General features: G+C 59.3%; 1 protein-coding gene across 2 annotated transcripts; it reads right to left on the bottom strand.

Moving 5' to 3' along the window:
- Nucleotides 1-5: 5 nt before the first annotated feature.
- On the bottom strand, nt 6-15,159 carry FLII (FLII actin remodeling protein). 2 transcript variants are annotated; one of them, XM_030295149.1, is made up of 30 exons: nt 15,053-15,159; nt 13,261-13,371; nt 12,881-12,952; nt 11,377-11,457; nt 10,993-11,078; nt 10,708-10,869; nt 10,312-10,415; nt 8,349-8,524; nt 8,097-8,254; nt 6,939-7,023; nt 6,379-6,526; nt 6,072-6,208; nt 5,661-5,873; nt 5,196-5,375; nt 4,472-4,554; nt 4,265-4,339; nt 3,941-4,024; nt 3,653-3,824; nt 3,014-3,118; nt 2,732-2,923; nt 2,355-2,543; nt 2,127-2,266; nt 1,780-2,026; nt 1,479-1,633; nt 1,303-1,363; nt 1,090-1,218; nt 900-1,006; nt 701-806; nt 517-582; nt 6-432 (listed from the first exon to the last, which is right to left on the bottom strand). In XM_030295149.1, exons 1-30 carry the CDS (start codon nt 15,113-15,115, stop codon nt 298-300), a joined length of 3,822 nt encoding a protein of 1,273 aa, XP_030151009.1. In that variant the 5' UTR covers nt 15,116-15,159; the 3' UTR covers nt 6-297. The 2 variants fall into 2 exon arrangements, with proteins under 2 accessions (XP_030151009.1, XP_030151010.1); XM_030295150.1 differs by having other exon boundaries at nt 6,072-6,205.
- Nucleotides 15,160-15,442: the final 283 nt, after the last annotated feature.

Below are 15,442 nucleotides of genomic sequence, written 5' to 3'. Positions count from 1 at the left end.
ACTGATTTTTAATATTGAAAATAAAAGCATTTAATATCTCTTAAAAGGCAGCCACATCTGCTTTATCCCTGGTGGGGAGGAGGCGTCACACAGGAGCTCAGGAGGGAGGGACTCCAGGTGCCCAGACGCCTGAGGGCACCGGTCAGGGTCTCCCCGTCGGTGCTGCTGGGACTGTGGCGCTGGGGGTGGTGGCTGGAGCGGGGGCTGCCTCTGCTGGCAGGCAGTGGACGGACAGAGGCCCTTCCTCGCCCTGGCGTGGGGTCGCAGCGGGGGCACTGCAGGCGGGTGATGGCCGCCCTAGGCCAGGGCCTCGCGGAAGGTGCTCCAGGCGTGGAAGCAGCGAGTGAAGGCGTGCTGCTCGTTGCCCTTACGGACCAGGCGCAGGCGGCGGGTCTTCTCGTGCTCCTTGGATCGCATGTGCTGGATGTACACCTGACCGACAGGAGAAGGCGTGAGTCTTGGGCGGTGCACCGGGACCACCAGGCCCGGCCCCGGCCCTCCCCACCACCGACTCACCTGGCAGGCCTTCAGACTCAGCTTGATCTCCACCTGGCTCGTCTGGGTCCCCACCCACATGTAGACCTGTGGGGACAGCAGGACAGGTGGTCTCACGGGACCTGAGAGTACCCCCATTCCAGCCCCGGGTTCCCATCTACCAGCGGGTAGGCCCCTTGAATGGGTGGGGGGGCAGGGGGCTCACTTCTTGGCCATTGTCTAGCAGCATGATATCATCATCCGCCAGGTCATCTTGGCAGAAATCAGAGCACTTCTCGGTCACGGCGAAGTAGCCCTTCTCATTGGAGCACCTGGAAGTCAAGGGTCAGGGAGAGGCTGAGGGTCGCAGGAGCCTGCCAGGACTGAGGAGGGAGCGCGGGGAGAGGTATGGGCTCTGGCCTCACCGGAAGAGCCGAGTGTGCTTCATGTATTCGGCGTCACCGTCATAAGGCTTCTGTGCCCCGATGCCCACCCAGAAAAAGTTCTCGGGCTCCTCACCTTCGTTGATGACCTGTGGGGAAAGCGTCTGTCTGGCCCAGGTCCCCTGTCGGCCCTCACACGACTGCCTGCCCACCTGCCACCCGCCCTGGTCACCTGCTTGCTATAGGAGGCATCAAACATGGTGTTCAGGATATCTTCCGCAAGCTTGGCCTCGTCCGGGTCCGCAGCCCGGCCCACCCACGCGTACACGATGCCCTGGTTGTCCTCACTCTCAAAGGGAACCTGGGGAGCGTGCAGGGGTTCGAGTCAGGTCCCGCCTACAACCCACCACCCTGAGCCACAGTGCTGGCCGCACCCACAGCCCACCTTGAGGATAAAGCAGAACTCGGAGTTGAGGAGGCTGGAGTCTGTGCTGATCTGGATGCACCTGGGGAGTGGGAGGGGTCAGCAGGGAGGTGCTGCTGGCCACTGACCCCCGTCTGCCCACCCGATGCTCCCAGTCCCACCCCCTGCGCCCCCCTCCCCCTGCCCAGGCCAGGCACCGGGTGCAGAGGGCGCTGCCATTGGTGCGAATCTGGTAGAGGCTGGGCTGCAGGGCACCCTGAGCCGCCTTCCTCTTGCCACGGTGGATGATGAACTTTCTCTTGAAATGGGACAGGAACTTGGGGTTCTCCTGCTGCTGTGTCATGCGGACCACCTGGGGGTGTGGAGATGTTAAGGACAGCTCCTTGGACCCCCACCCTGCCCCTCAGGCCAAGCCTCCCCTGGGTCTGAGTCCCTCTCAGGAGGTGGTGGTGGCGGGGGGAACGGTGGCTGGAGCTGGGGTGGGCGTGACAGACCTACCTCTAGCTTGCCGGGGAAGAGGCTCTCGAACTTCTTCTGCAGGCTGAAGGTGAAGGTGAGCCAGCCCATGTTGGAGGCTTCCCGGCCCTGCCAGAAGTACACGATGCACTGGAAGTCCTCCTCCGGCTGCTTCTCCTCTGCCTCAGCCGCTGCTTCCTCGCCTTCTTTGCCCTCCGCCCCTGCTTTCTCCTCCTCCTTCTCTTCCTTCTTCTCCTCCTCCTCCTCGTACTCCACGGGGACCCAGTACCTGGGGGGTGGGGGTGGGGGGTCAGAGAGCCGTGAGCGGGGGCTCGAGGCCCCTAGCCCCAGGGGAGGGGCCGGGCGACCGAAGCGCGCCGCGTTGGCACCTGCAGAGGAAGACGTAGCAGTCCTGCGTGTAGAAGTGGCCAAACTCCTCCTCCGGCAGCCTCGCGAACTTCTTGCCCTCCAGCACAAAACCCTCCATGCCGTCCAGGTCCTCGTTCCACTCCTCCATCAGCTGCTCGGCCTGCAGGCCACGGCCGCCAGTCACCACCGGGCAGGGCAGGTCCTGGGCCAAGTCCTCCCCCGCCCCGCCCCCGGGGCCCCGCCCCCACCTCCGCCAGTGCCATGGGCGGCTGCCTGGGCAGGAACAGCGCGGTGAGGTCAGCCTTCATCTGCTCTTTCTTCTCTGCGTCGCGCTTCACTTTCCCGGTGAGTCCCGGGCCCTGCAGCACGGCCTCTGCGTTGCGCGTGTAGTCCACTGTCAACACGTCGTCCCAGTTCTTGAACTTGGCCTTGAACACCTGCCAAAGGGATGACAACACCAGCTGGAGTGGGGGTCTGATGCGGTTAAGGCAGAGGTCGGGGTGGCTTGGGGGCGGGGTCCGGAAAAGCGGAGGGTGGTCTAGAAATGAAGGCGGGGCCTGGTGGCCGGAGGGGCGGGGCCTGGCAGGATAGCCGGTAAGAGGCCGCCCCAGAGGCACACACGCACCTGCGCCTCCGTGCCCTCCAGGCTGCGGCTGACGGTGGCGTGCCGCGGCCTGTGCAACATCCCGCACAGCTCCTGGCCCAGCTTGAGGGCGGCGGCGCGCACCAGGCGCGGGGACTTGCGGCCCAGCCAGATGAACACGTCGGACCAACAGTCCAGGATGTACACGCAGCGCGTGTCCAGCAGGCTCTGCAGCTGCGGGGCAAAGGCTGGAGGTCAATGCTGATGCCCCACCACCACGGAGGGGTCCTGGCTCCCTCGCCCTCCTCCCTCTGTGTGTCTTACCAGCCGCATCCTCGGCATCAGTTCCACCTTGGGACGTGTCTTATGTTCCACAGAGAGCTTGTAGTTGATCTGTGGCAGCTCCAGATAGCCCAGGCCCAAGCCCACCTGGCAGGATGAAGAGGTGGGCGTGGCAGGGAAGGGTCTGGGGGAAGGAGCCCAACCCACCAGCAGCCCCCTGCTTTGGAGTCTGGCCTCTGCCCTGTTGTGGGTGCTCAGGACCATCGCCTGCTCCTCTTTGGACCTTAGTTTCCTCCCTCCACCAGTGTTTTAAGGGCATTCTATCAGTGGAAGGGCTTTTAAAAGGCGCTTTCCCTGCCAACCCTCTCCTCTTTTCTAATCTTCTAACTCGTCCTTTTCTTGCTTGCAAAACCCCCATGGGCTTCCCGTCACCTGCAGAATTAAGGCCAGGTTCTCAGCCCTGGAAGCCAGGCACTTTGCAGCCTCTCTCTCTAGCCCCACCTTCCTGGAAACACACACCCTAACACGGTCTCTCACGGCCTCACTCAGAGCCTCTAGACCTTTGCTCTGGCTATTTCCTGTCCAGAAGGTGGCACCCTCTCCCCACCCAAGTCCACAGCCACCACGGTGGTGCGAGGCTCAGGAAGTCAGGCCAGCCCTGCACCCAGCACCACAGCTCACCTTATACAGCTTGGGCTGAGGTGGCCAGAAGTCATCAGGCACATGCTTCTTGATCTCAGAGGGCTCCCCGCCCAGCGCCTCCCAGAACTCTGGGGACTCCTGACCTTGTACCAGCAGTGTGATCTCTGCCTTCCCTTTTCGCTCGTTCTTGTTAATTTTCTCTGCAAAGAGCCTGGAGGGGGAGTGGCGTGCAAAGCCCTTGGTGAGTCCTGTGCCCCTTCTTAGAGGTGGCAGTCGGTCTTTGCAGAAGACACCCCACCATGTCCCAGCAGGGTGTAGTCCTCGTACCTGGCCTTGGTGGTGCTACTCAGTGTGGCCTGGGCCCCCCGCCACACATAAATGTCCAGCCCTCGATCCAGCAGGAAAACAAACCTGGATGGGAGGGGCAGAAGGGGCGGTGCTAGACGTGGGCAGCAACTGCCCTCATGCCCTAGACCCGGCCCCAATCCCTCCTTATGGGGTTTATCCCCCTTGTGGGTACCACGAAACTCGGTAAGACAGGGGTCAAAAGGATTGCTGGAAGGCCTCTTCTTCTAAAACCCAAATCTGCCCCTCACTAGTAGGGAGGAGGTCTGGGCTCAAGCACTCCCACCTCAGGTCATGGGGGCCTACCTTGGGTCCAGGGAGGCCCCCTTGAGAGGTACAGGTTCCAACTTGATGTTCTTTTTCCCATACACACGGTACATCCTGGCAGCAGAGCGAGAGTGACCAGGGGGTGGGAGGTAGGGACACGAAGGGGCCGATTTAACCCTAACACCCTCCCCCCAACCCTTCCCAGCTGAGTCCAGGTTAGTGCCACCTACCCACACACCCCCTCACCTGGTGACGTAGTGTGTGTCCTCCACAGTGTAGAAGCCACTGGCTGTTCCTCCCTCAATGTAGGAGATGTCGTTGTCAAACACCTGTGTGTGTGAGGGTGTGGTCCCTTGTCACTGAGCTACCCCCCCCCCCGGCCCCCCTTCAAATACCTCCTGTCAGGGGGGCAGAGTTGCCTGACCCTGCATCAAGTGCCACAGATCCGTGATGAAGTTCAACAAAACAACAACAAAGAAGAACAAGATCTGTGTCTATAAACGTAAACTCGTTATTTCAACGTCACCAGCTACAAAACTATGTGTTCGTGGCGCGTTCACTCTTGTTAAGGTTTAGCCGCACACAGCATGTCTAGATACGCGTGTGTCAGGGCACAGGACCAAGCAGGTTCATGGAAGAAAGCAGAGTAAAGCGTCGTGTGTATGGGCATCTCCACGTAGCCAGCTGGCCGAAAGGACAGCACAGCTTGCTAACCCTGCTCTCTGACTCAGGGTCCTGCTTGTGGCCCCGCCTCCTTGGCGCTATTGGTCCCAGCTCCCCAGCTCTCTTGGCCACCGGCCCAGGGTCCCCACCACTGGCCTCACCCAGTTCCCTGACTGCCTTAGTTCTCCACCCCTAACACCTCTGGGTCGGCAGTGTGAGCCAGAGGTCTTGGCCCCCCTCAGTCTTTGGCCACGCCCACTTCCCGGCCCCACCCCGCCCAAGGCCCCGCCCTCTGGCTGGCTGGCACCTGCAGGAACTCCTCGCTCTCATCGCCCATCTCCTCCCGCACGGTGCGACACTCGGCACCAAGATAGTTACGCAGGTTCACGGCATGGATGGCAGAGCAGGCCTTCTTGTCCAGCGTGGACTCCCCACCGATCCAGTAGTAGATCTCCCAGTTCAGTGAGCCACTGTCATCCAGAAAGGTCTGGTGGGGGGCGGCGGGCAGCATAGGCCGTGTCAGCCCTGGCCAAGGCGTCCTGGCTTCCCAGCTCACCCCCCAAAGGCCACTCTAACGGCCACAGACTCCCCAGTCCCACGGTGGGCGGCGCTGTCACACCTCTGCCTAGGACATCCCCACCCCACCTCCTCTGCAAAGCCCTCCCCCTCCCACCTTGCCTCAAGGAACAAAACTGTGGAGCTGGGGGCCCTGAGCCATCTAAGATAAGGTTACTGGGGGGTCCTAGCCCCCAACAACATGCCCAACTCTCACCTTGAGTACAATGTAGCAGTCAGCCTCATAGAACTTGCCATGGAAGGCTTCCTCCACCAGCACAGGCACGAAGTTCTCGATCTGCCAGATGGTCAGGCCAGGCAGCTGGCCCACGTCCTCCGTGAAGAACTCAGAGTAGTCAAGGCGCGGCTTCTCCAGGCTCTGGTCCCAGCGCCGTGCCTTGCCCCCAGGGGCTCGCGCGTCAGTACTTTCCTGGGGTCACGGTCACAAGGCATGACTTGCCTCGTCACAGTCACTCAGGCAGATCTCTATTTGCTACCCACCTCAGGGCCTTTGCATGTGTTGTCCTCTCTACCCAGGACCCACTCTCCCTCTTGGCCTAGGTCACACAGTCTGTCTGAAGAAGAGCCCAGGGACACCTGTCCCCTCCCAGCCCCTGACCTGGCTTACCTCCTGCTTTTTGTTCTTCTCCTGGGCCACATCCGACATGCCCTTCAGCACCTGCTTAGCCTGGTCATCCTGGGCTGAGTCCTTGCGCCTCCGCAGCCGCATCTTGCGAGCCAGGGGGTCCTTGGGCCCACTTACTGCTTAGGGGAGGAGTAAATAGCTGGGCCCTCGGGCACGAGCCAACCAGGGGCCAACCCCATCTCCCAGGATCCAGAAGCTATGTGTGTCCCACCCAATGTACAGACGGATAAGCTGAGGCCGGCAGAAGCATGCCCCCGGCTCCCAGACCAGCCCGACCTCCTCTGCTTACCAGCTGCTGCCGCAGCCACCGTGGCAGGGGAGGCACCTGCCAGCCGCAGCTGGTTCTGCAGCGAGAAGTCGATGTTGTACCACTCGGCAGCACGGTCAGCGGGCTTGGGAGGCATGACCAGGCTGGGGTTCTCCCGCACGTCCAGGACCTGCCTCGCGGGGTGAGCAGAGGTGGTGGGCCTGAGATCCACCGCCCCGTCACGCCCACCCCCGTCTGTCGCTCTCGGCAGCCGCTAGTGCTGAGAGGTCCAGGGCGGGGGCTGGGGTTCTTTCTCATCCCAGCTCTGCGGCCGCCCCTCGTGGGCTTTGGCTTTCCCATCTGTGAAACGGGACCTTGCAGGCTGGTCACGGGGCTAAAACGCTGCCATCAAGCACGGGACAGACACGGGGATGCGGTTCACCTTCTCCCAACTGTGGCCCTGCCGCCGCTCCAGGGGGCCTCTGCTGGGTGTCCCCACCCCAGTGACACTGCTTTGTGCGCTCTTTCCTGAGGGGGTGTCTGTCTGCACCTCCGCCCTCCCCATCAGGCCCCTCTTGGCACTGGCCCCGGCCTGCCCAGACCTCGATCTCCGTCAAGAAGTGGATGGCCTCTGGGAGGGTCACCAGGCGGTTCTTGTTCAGGACGAGTTTCCTCAGCTTTGTGCACCTGTGAGGACAGAGCCGGAGCCTCAGGGAGGTGACAGATGAGGTTGCGGGGGAGGCAGGGAAACTTCCAGGACCCAGAGACGGGGAGCCGGGTAAGACCAGAGGAACTGAGTAGCCCAGCTAGTTACGAAACCACTGGGTTTAAACAGGCCGAGAGAGGCAGGAAAGGCTAAAGCAAGTGGAACTGGAGTCTCCTCAAGCTACGTGACTGGGAAGATCTTCTAGTGGCTTCTACGCAACAGCAGTTTTCAAAGAGGCCCTCTGCAGAGTTAAAGGCTCCTGCACGTGACCAACAGGACACTAAAAATCATTCTCAGGGACGCGTGGGTGGCTCAGTCGGTGAAGCGTCTGGCTCTTGATTTTAGCTCAGGTCATGACCTCACGGTTTGTGAGACGGAGCCCCACATCAGGCTCCACACTGACAGCACGGGACCTGTTTGGGATTCTCTCTCCCTCTCTGCCCTCTCCCCTACTTGTGCTCTCTTCCTCTCTCTTAAAAAATAAACAAATAGGGGCACCTGGGTGGCTCAGTCAGTTAAGCATCTGACTCTCGATTTCGGCTCAGGTCATGATCTCACGGTTTGTGGGTTCAAACCCCACATCGGGCTCTGTGCCGACAGTGAGGAGCCTGCTTGGGATTCTCCCTCTCTCTCTCTCTCTCTCTCTGCCCCTCTTGTGCTGTCTCTCAAAATAAATAAACTTAAAAAAAAAATTTTCTGACCATTTAAAAAAAAAAAAAAGAAAAATAAACAAATATACTTAAAAAAAAAAAAAACCCAAACCATACTCTGCCCTCAAATTAGCTTGGAAGCCGCTGAGGGGTCCTCTGTTCTCTGCCTGAAGGACTTCTCAGAGTGTTGAGGAGGCCATGCCAGTGGACACAGTGACCTCCAGAAGGAGACAGACATGGCGCGGTGTCCCAAACTCATGCTGGCACAGGACGTGGGTCTTGACCCACAAAGCCAAGTTAACCCATCCATGTTGCATGGTGGGCAGAGATGGCAGGGGGGGTTCTGACTACGAATCTGGGGTTTTCTATGCCGTAAGTCTCCCCGCCCCCACTCGCCCCGGCACCTGCAGAGGCTTTCAGGGATCAGCTCCAGGTTGTTGTTGGCAGCCATGAACTCCTCTAGGTTGGCCAGCTTGCCGATGCCCGAGGGCAGCCCATCGAAATCCAGCTTGTTGGAGTTCAGGTACAGCTTCTTCAGCTTGGTCAGTTTGCAGATGGCTGACTAGAGGGGAGACACGGGCGGGGGGCGGGAGTCAGGGGCAGGAGCCAGGGCGGCTCGGCAGCCTTCCCTCTCCCCACCCTAGGCCCGGACGTACGGGCAGTGAGGTCAGCTGGTTGCGGGACAGGTTCAAGGTCTCCACGTGCACCCACTGGTCAATGCACAGGGACAGCTCCGAGATCTGGTTGCTGCTGAGGTTGAGGCGGCGCAGGCTGGGGAGGGTGTACAGGCACTCGGGCACCCGCGTCAGGTCGTTGCAGGAGAGGTCCACGTCTGGGGTGTGGAGTGGGGTGCATCAGCTGGGGCCCCCGCAGCCCGCTCCAGGGGCAGCCAGCCCTAATGTGAGCCCCACCTCCACTGGCCTCCAGGCTCTGCGGCCTGAAGCCAGTGACTTAATCTCTCTGAGCCTCAGTTTCTCCATTTGGAAAGACTTCCTCATACTGCCGAGTCTAGCCATAAAGCCAGTGCTTGTTACTGGCACAAAAACAGACACTCAGATCAATGGAACAGAACAGAGAACCCAAAAATGGACCCACAAATGTATGGCCAACTAATATCCAATGGATAGATGACAAAGCAGGAAAGAATATCCAATGGAATAAAGACAGTCTCTTCAGCAAGTGGCGTCGGGAAAACTGGACAGCAACATGGAGGAGAATGAACCTGGACCACTTTCTTAACACCACACACAAAAATAAACTCAAAATGGATGAGAGACCTAAATGTAAGACAGGAAGCCATCGAAATGCTCGAGAAGAAAACAGGCAACAACCTCTTTGACCTTGGCCGCGGCAACTTCTCACTCAACACATCTCCGGAGGCAAGGGAAACAAAAGCAAAACTGAACTATTGGGACCACATCAAGATAAAAAGCTTCTGCACAGAGAAGGAAACAATCAGCAAAACTAAAAGGCAACTGATGGGATGGGAGAAGATATTTGCAAATGGCTTATCAGATAAAGGGTTAGTATCCAAAATCTATAAAGAACTTATCAAACTCAACACCCAAAAAACAAATAGCCCAGCAAAGAATTGGGCAAGAGACATGAATAGACACTTCTCCAAAGAAGACCTCCAGATGGCCAACCGACACATGAAAAAATGCTCAACATCACTCATCATCAGGGAAATACAAATCAAAACCACACTGAGATACCACAGAATGGCAAACATTAACAACTCAGGCAACAACCAACAGATGTTGGCGAGGATGCGGGGGGAGAGAGAGGATCTCTTTTGCATTGCTGGTGGGAATGAGAACTGGTGGGGCCACTCTGGAAAACAGTACGGAGGTTCGTCAAAAAACTAAAAATAGAACTACCTGTGACCCGGCAATTGCACTACTAGGTATTTATCCAAAGGGTACAAAAATGCTGATTCAAAGGGACACATGCACCCCGATGTTTACAGCGGCGCTATCGACAATAGCCAAAGTATGGAAAGAGCCCAAATGTCCACTGATGGATGAATGGATAAAGAAGACATGGTATATATATAGAATGGAGTATTACTCGGCAATCAAAAAGAATGAAATCCTGCCATTTGCAACACTGTGGATGGAACTAGAGGGTATTTTGCTAAGCGAAATTAGTCGGAGAAAGACAAATATCATAGGACTTCACTCATATGAGGACTTTTAAGAAACAAAACAGATGAACATAAGGAAAGGGAAGGAAAAATAATATAAAAACAGGGAGGGGAACAAAACAGAAGAGACTCTTACATACAGAGAACAAACAGAGGGTTACTGGAGAGGTTGTGGGAGGGGGATGGGCTAAATGGGTAAAGGGCACTAAGGAATCTACTCCTGAAATCACTGTTGCACTATAAGCTAGCTAACTTGGATGTAAATTAAAAGAAAAAAAAAAAAAGCCAGTGCTCATAATTTGGTGTTACCACTAGCTGTCACGGTAAGGAAAGAACTACTCATTAACATAACCGCGTCCTTTGCCCTCCGGCAGGTGGGCAGGCAAGCAGGATCTATCCCTTCCTCCATAAGGGAGTAAGGAAGCAAGGGACCCGAGGGGACGAGAGCCCGAGATCACCCAGGGACTGCCAACCTGCGAGGTTGCTCAGGCCCTCCAGGCTGGTGGGGAGGTTGCTCTGGGTGCGCTGGGTGTTCCTCAGGTGCAGGGTCTGCAGGGCCGTCAGAGCTGGGAGCTGCCTGCAGGGAGACGTGGGTGGTCAGGCCGGGGGCAGGCCCAAGCACACGGGGCTGAGACGGTCTCAGAAGACAAGATCAAGGGCGGCTGTAGGGTGGGGTAGACAGGACTCAGGACTGAGGTAGGACCTGATACTTAGGAAAGAATGGGGCCTGAGGGGCCCAGCCTACACAGGAGGGGCAGGGATGTGGTGGGGGGCCCGAAGCAGGAAGGGCCAGGGCTACTGGGGAGTTGAGGGACAAGGCCAGATTCCCCAGGGTTCGGGGGTGGGGCGTGGTCTGAGGAGGCGCCCACCGGAGCTGCGCGTGCAGCAGCGGGTTCCCGTTGAGCACCAGCGTCTGCAGGTGCACCAGGCGGCGCATCTGTGGGGGCAAGCTTTCTAGACGGTTCTCACTGAGGTCCAGGTACAGCAGGTCGGTGAGGTTGATGAAGAGCTGGTTGGGGATGGTGTCGATGCTGCGGATGGGTGGGGGTGGGGCAGGCAGGGGCCGTCAGGGCCAGATGTGCCCCTCCTGGATGGATGCAACCCCGTGTTGCAGTCCCCCCCAGACTCTGCCCCCCACCCCAGCCGACAGGCACCTGTTATGGCTGAGGTTCAGCACCAGCATGTTCTTGGCGTTCTCCAGCTCCCGTGGGCATTCCGTCAGCTGGTTGTAGCTTAAGTCCTGTGTAGAACGGGCGAGGCCAGGTCAGGGGTGTTAGGGCCAGCCTTGGGGGTCAGGTGGGGGACTGAGGAAGGAGTGGCTGAGGAGCTTTCGGGGCCAAAAGCAGACAGTCAGAACCCCGAGAGGAAGGGTGCCCAGGTTAGGGATCTGACTCCGTGAATGAGCTCAGGCAAGGCACTCTAAAGCCTCAGTTTCTCCATCTATAAAACGGTGTAACAGCGGCTGAGGAGACCACTCTAATAGAGGAGAACTGACTGGTGGGCCGACACAGGCGCCAGGTGGGTGGGTAGCCACTGACCAGAACCGAGAGATCATCCAGCTTGAAGATGTCATCGGGGACTCCGGAATTCTTCAGGCTGTTGGCTCGAGCCACGATGGCCTGGGGATACACCATGAGAGTCCATGATTCCTGGCTTCCACCCCCAGGAAGCAGCAGAGAGATCAGGGAAGGACACCTCCCCAGGAAACCCACCAGAGGCCAGGCTCAAGTGCTGTCCCACCCTGACTTTTGCTCATAGTCCCTCTACCTGGAGAGTTCTTCCTAGCCCCCCTTGATGAGCTCCTATGCACGCCTCAAAGCCCAGCTCAAATGTGCCCTGGAACCCAGTACAGCATGCTCAGGGAACCCTTTCTGACTGAACAATCCCTCTTCTTCCCAAGTCCAGAGGGCGAGATAAATGTGTAGCTCTGAGGCAGAGTGTCTAGGGCAGAGGAAAGGGGCTGGACCAAAGAGAAATCAGAGTGTGGACTGAGAGCAAGTCTGTTTTCCTCCTCTCGGGGCTGAAACCTCATCTACAGACATGCAGAAAGTCTGAGGGGGAGAGAGAACAGGCCAGAGAACTGTGCCGCGACACCACAACCCAGTTGCGACCAATTCTCCTTCAGCCTTCATGTCTGTGCAGCACCACCCTGCCCCTTCTCAGCGTCACCCACGGAACCCTCCCCAGAACATGGAAGGGGCCTCGTCCAAGGTCATGCAGCCAGGAAGTGGCAGGGCCCAGATTAGAACTCAGGCAGCCCAAGTCCAGAGGCTGTGCTCTTTTTTTTTTTTTTTAATTTTTTTTTTTTCCAAAGTTTATTTATTTTTGGGATAGAGAGAGACAGAGCATGAACGGGGGAGGGGCAGAGAGAGGGAGACACAGAATCGGAAACAGGCTCCAGGCTCTGAGCCATCAGCCCAGAGCCTGACGCGGGGCTCGAACTCACGGACCGCGAGATCGTGACCTGGCTGAAGTCGGACGCTTAACCGACTGCGCCACCCAGGCGCCCCAAGAGGCTGTGCTCTTAACAGCTCAGGGCTCTCGCCTTGGACAGAAAAAACCCTCACCGAGGCCCGAAGGGTCTGGATGGGGACCTGACGTTCTGGGACGTCAGAGGCTCCACGGAGAGCAGAGGGGCGAGAGGACCGCTCTGACCAAATCGCACTCTACCCCAGCTCTCCCCCTGCCTAGCCGAGTGACCTCAGCCTCAGGCAAGTGACCTGGCTCTGTGAACTTGGCGAAGGTCAGGACGATATGGAAAAAAACCCATAGGGAAGAATTGGAACAGTGCTTGGCTGCTGTCAACTGTTCTCACTGTATTTGTCTAAAATGGGTGGGAGTTTGGGTGTTTTACATATTTCCCCCCCACGCATTACTTAATGCAGCGGATTACGACGTCCTTTCCCCTTTAGGAACAGGTCCCCGAGTCTGACACAGGATGGCCAGAGGTGCTGGTCCAGCCTGGGGTCTGGCCCTGCCCTCACGCCACTGGCTGGACTCTGGCCCCAGCCCCCAAGCTCAATGGCCTCTGGCAGCACTCACCCTCAGTGACGGCAGGCTGGACAGCTCCCCGTGAAGCGTGGTCAGGTTGTTGTGACTCACAGACAAGTGCTCCTGGGCCAGGACGGGGGAGCAGAGGCTCAGCAGTGTGGGTAAGATGTCTACAGAGTCCCCCTACTGCCACCAGAACCTTGTACCATCCAGGGGGCCCTCAGCCACACACGCTCAGCCCACCTCTTGCAGCCTCCCACCCTCCCTCCCTCCCACGGTGGCCTTTTCTTGCATACCTCCCAGGACAGGGTGCTCACTCCATCTCATGGCTGTCAGCATCTTCCTCTATGTCGACTGCCTTCTGTGCAGGCTTGCCCACCTGGCCCAGCCCAATCCACAGGGACCCTCCCTGACTGCCCAGAGCCCCTTACCAGCTTCTGCAGGGCTGCCAACTCCTCTGGGAGGTAGCAGAGGCCCGTGCGGTTCAGCTTCAGCCATCGCAGACTGGTCATGGCCTTGACATTCTCAGGGAAGTAGCCGCCCTGGGGGTATGTGTCATGGTGAGACTGATTGGGATGACGGGCGCCCCTGCTCCACCACCCTCTGTGTCCCCCCGTTTGCATGGGAGCCTTGGGAGAGCAACAGAGCCACCTCTCACCAGCTGTGTGACCCTGGACAAGTCACTTTGCCACTCTGTGCCTCAACTTCCTCATCAATGTAACAGGGCTAATAAGAGCTCCTCATGATAAAAGTGTTAGGACCGACTAATTATCAGGATGGCTATTGGTCTAAGATCTCTTGTTGGATTCTGAGCCCTCAAAGGGCCAGGACGGAACTGGCTTGTTCCAGGGGACATCCCAGTGCTCAGTTGTGTGGTTAGCTTGGCTCAAATGCCTGTGCCTGCCATTCCAGGCCCTACCTAGGCCGCCAGAGATGGGGGGACTCCTAAGGCTCCAACAAGGCCCTGACTGTGCCCCAACCTGCCATCGGCATACAAGCCACTGCCAAGGTCCAACCCCCTGTGCAAGGCCTTGTTCATGTCTTCGTTCCCCACATTCGAATGCCTGCCTCAGTACCCCTAGCCTTTATGGCAGGCAGTCTGAGGCATCACGTGCCTTCAGCGCCCTCGGCTGGTGTCCCCATTCCCCTAGAGCCACATTCTCAGTTGGTGACTCAGACTCTCCCAGTCTGGAGAGGACAATGGAGACCTCAGGTGAGGATGGTAGGGATGGGGACGGAGGAAAGTGGTGTGGCCGCCTGGGCCCTGGGTCAAAGGTGTGTGCACATGTGGGTAAATGCAGGGAGGACCTGCCAGCCTCCTCAGCCCTGGTCTAACCCAACCTTAGTCAAAGCCTGGGCCCCCCCAATGCTGAAGATCCAGGCTGATACGACACTGACCCCAGCCTCAGCTGCTTGCTCACTGACCCCTCCTGTGCTGGGCCAGCTCTTCCTTCCACTCATCTGGTTACCAGCACTGCCCACCTCATTCGTGACCCTCTAGAACCCCCTCACCCACCAACTGGCTGGAAGGCTGGGCTCCAGTTCCTTGAGGCCCTAGTCTACCGGTCCAGCAGCTGCTCAGACAGCAACCACCCCAAGGCCTTGCACATCAGCCTGACAGTCTCCACACCAACCAATCCATGCCTCCACATTACAGTCCCTTCACCGGATGACAAAACCCAGACTCTGAGAGGGGAAGTGACTTGCCCAAGACCACACAGGATGGGGTGGCGGTGGCAGGGACAGGGCAGTGATGAGTGTGCTCCAGACCCGCCCCCGACAGCCAGCCGACAGCCGGTAGCCGGCCATGAGTCAGGGCCTGGCTTAGGCGTATGACCTCAGAGGGGCGGGGAAGGAGGGCCGGGGGGGGCGGGAGCGGAGGCTCGCGGCCCCCCAGGCCACTCTCTGGCCCTGGCGGGGCCCAGACGCCCGGTCTGGGACGCGGGGTGGGGGCCCCCAGACCACTCCCCGGCGTGACTCCGCCCCCAAGCGTCCGTCAGGCCCAGGCCGGCCTCGCTCTTCCCGTGCGGGCCCTGAGCTGAGGCGTCGGGGGTCCGTTCCCGGCAAGGTCCCGAGCCCCGGGGGGAGCCCCACCCCGGGCCGTCCTCAGTCCTGGGCGGCGCGGGGCCCGGAGGCGGGCGGGACAGGAAGCAGAGACCGGCGCGGGCCCGGGCGGAAGAGACGGCCTGGAGGGAGGCCCGGCCCCACGCCCGGCCAGCTCACCTTGAAGTCGTTGCCGCTGAGGTCCACGCCGCGCACGAACGGCAGCACCCCGGTGGCCTCCATGGCGCCGCTCTTGCTGCGGGGCCGTACCGGGCGCGGGGGGCAGCGGGGCGAGCCGCGGGCTGGGCCAACGCTGGCTCCGCCCTTTTAACCCGCCCCCGCCCGGGCCCGCGGGCAGGCGGAGCCCGGGCCGCGCCCCTCGCCTGCCCGCGCACGCGGCGCGCCGCGGGGAAGCGCCGGGCCCGCCCACTCTGCGTTAGACCTCTTTGGGCCTCAGTTTCCCCGTCTATTCGCTGACCCGAGAGGCCTCGAAAAGTCCGGGCTCCCCCTGTGCTCCCGAAGGCTTCATAACCCCCAGGCTAAATTCCAGCGACCTATGGTGGGGGGAGG

The sequence above is a fragment of the Lynx canadensis genome, chromosome E1 (assembly GCF_007474595.2).
Source record: "Lynx canadensis isolate LIC74 chromosome E1, mLynCan4.pri.v2, whole genome shotgun sequence".
NCBI lineage: Eukaryota > Metazoa > Chordata > Mammalia > Carnivora > Felidae > Lynx > Lynx canadensis.
This window is presented reverse-complemented; position numbering and strand designations above follow the sequence as displayed.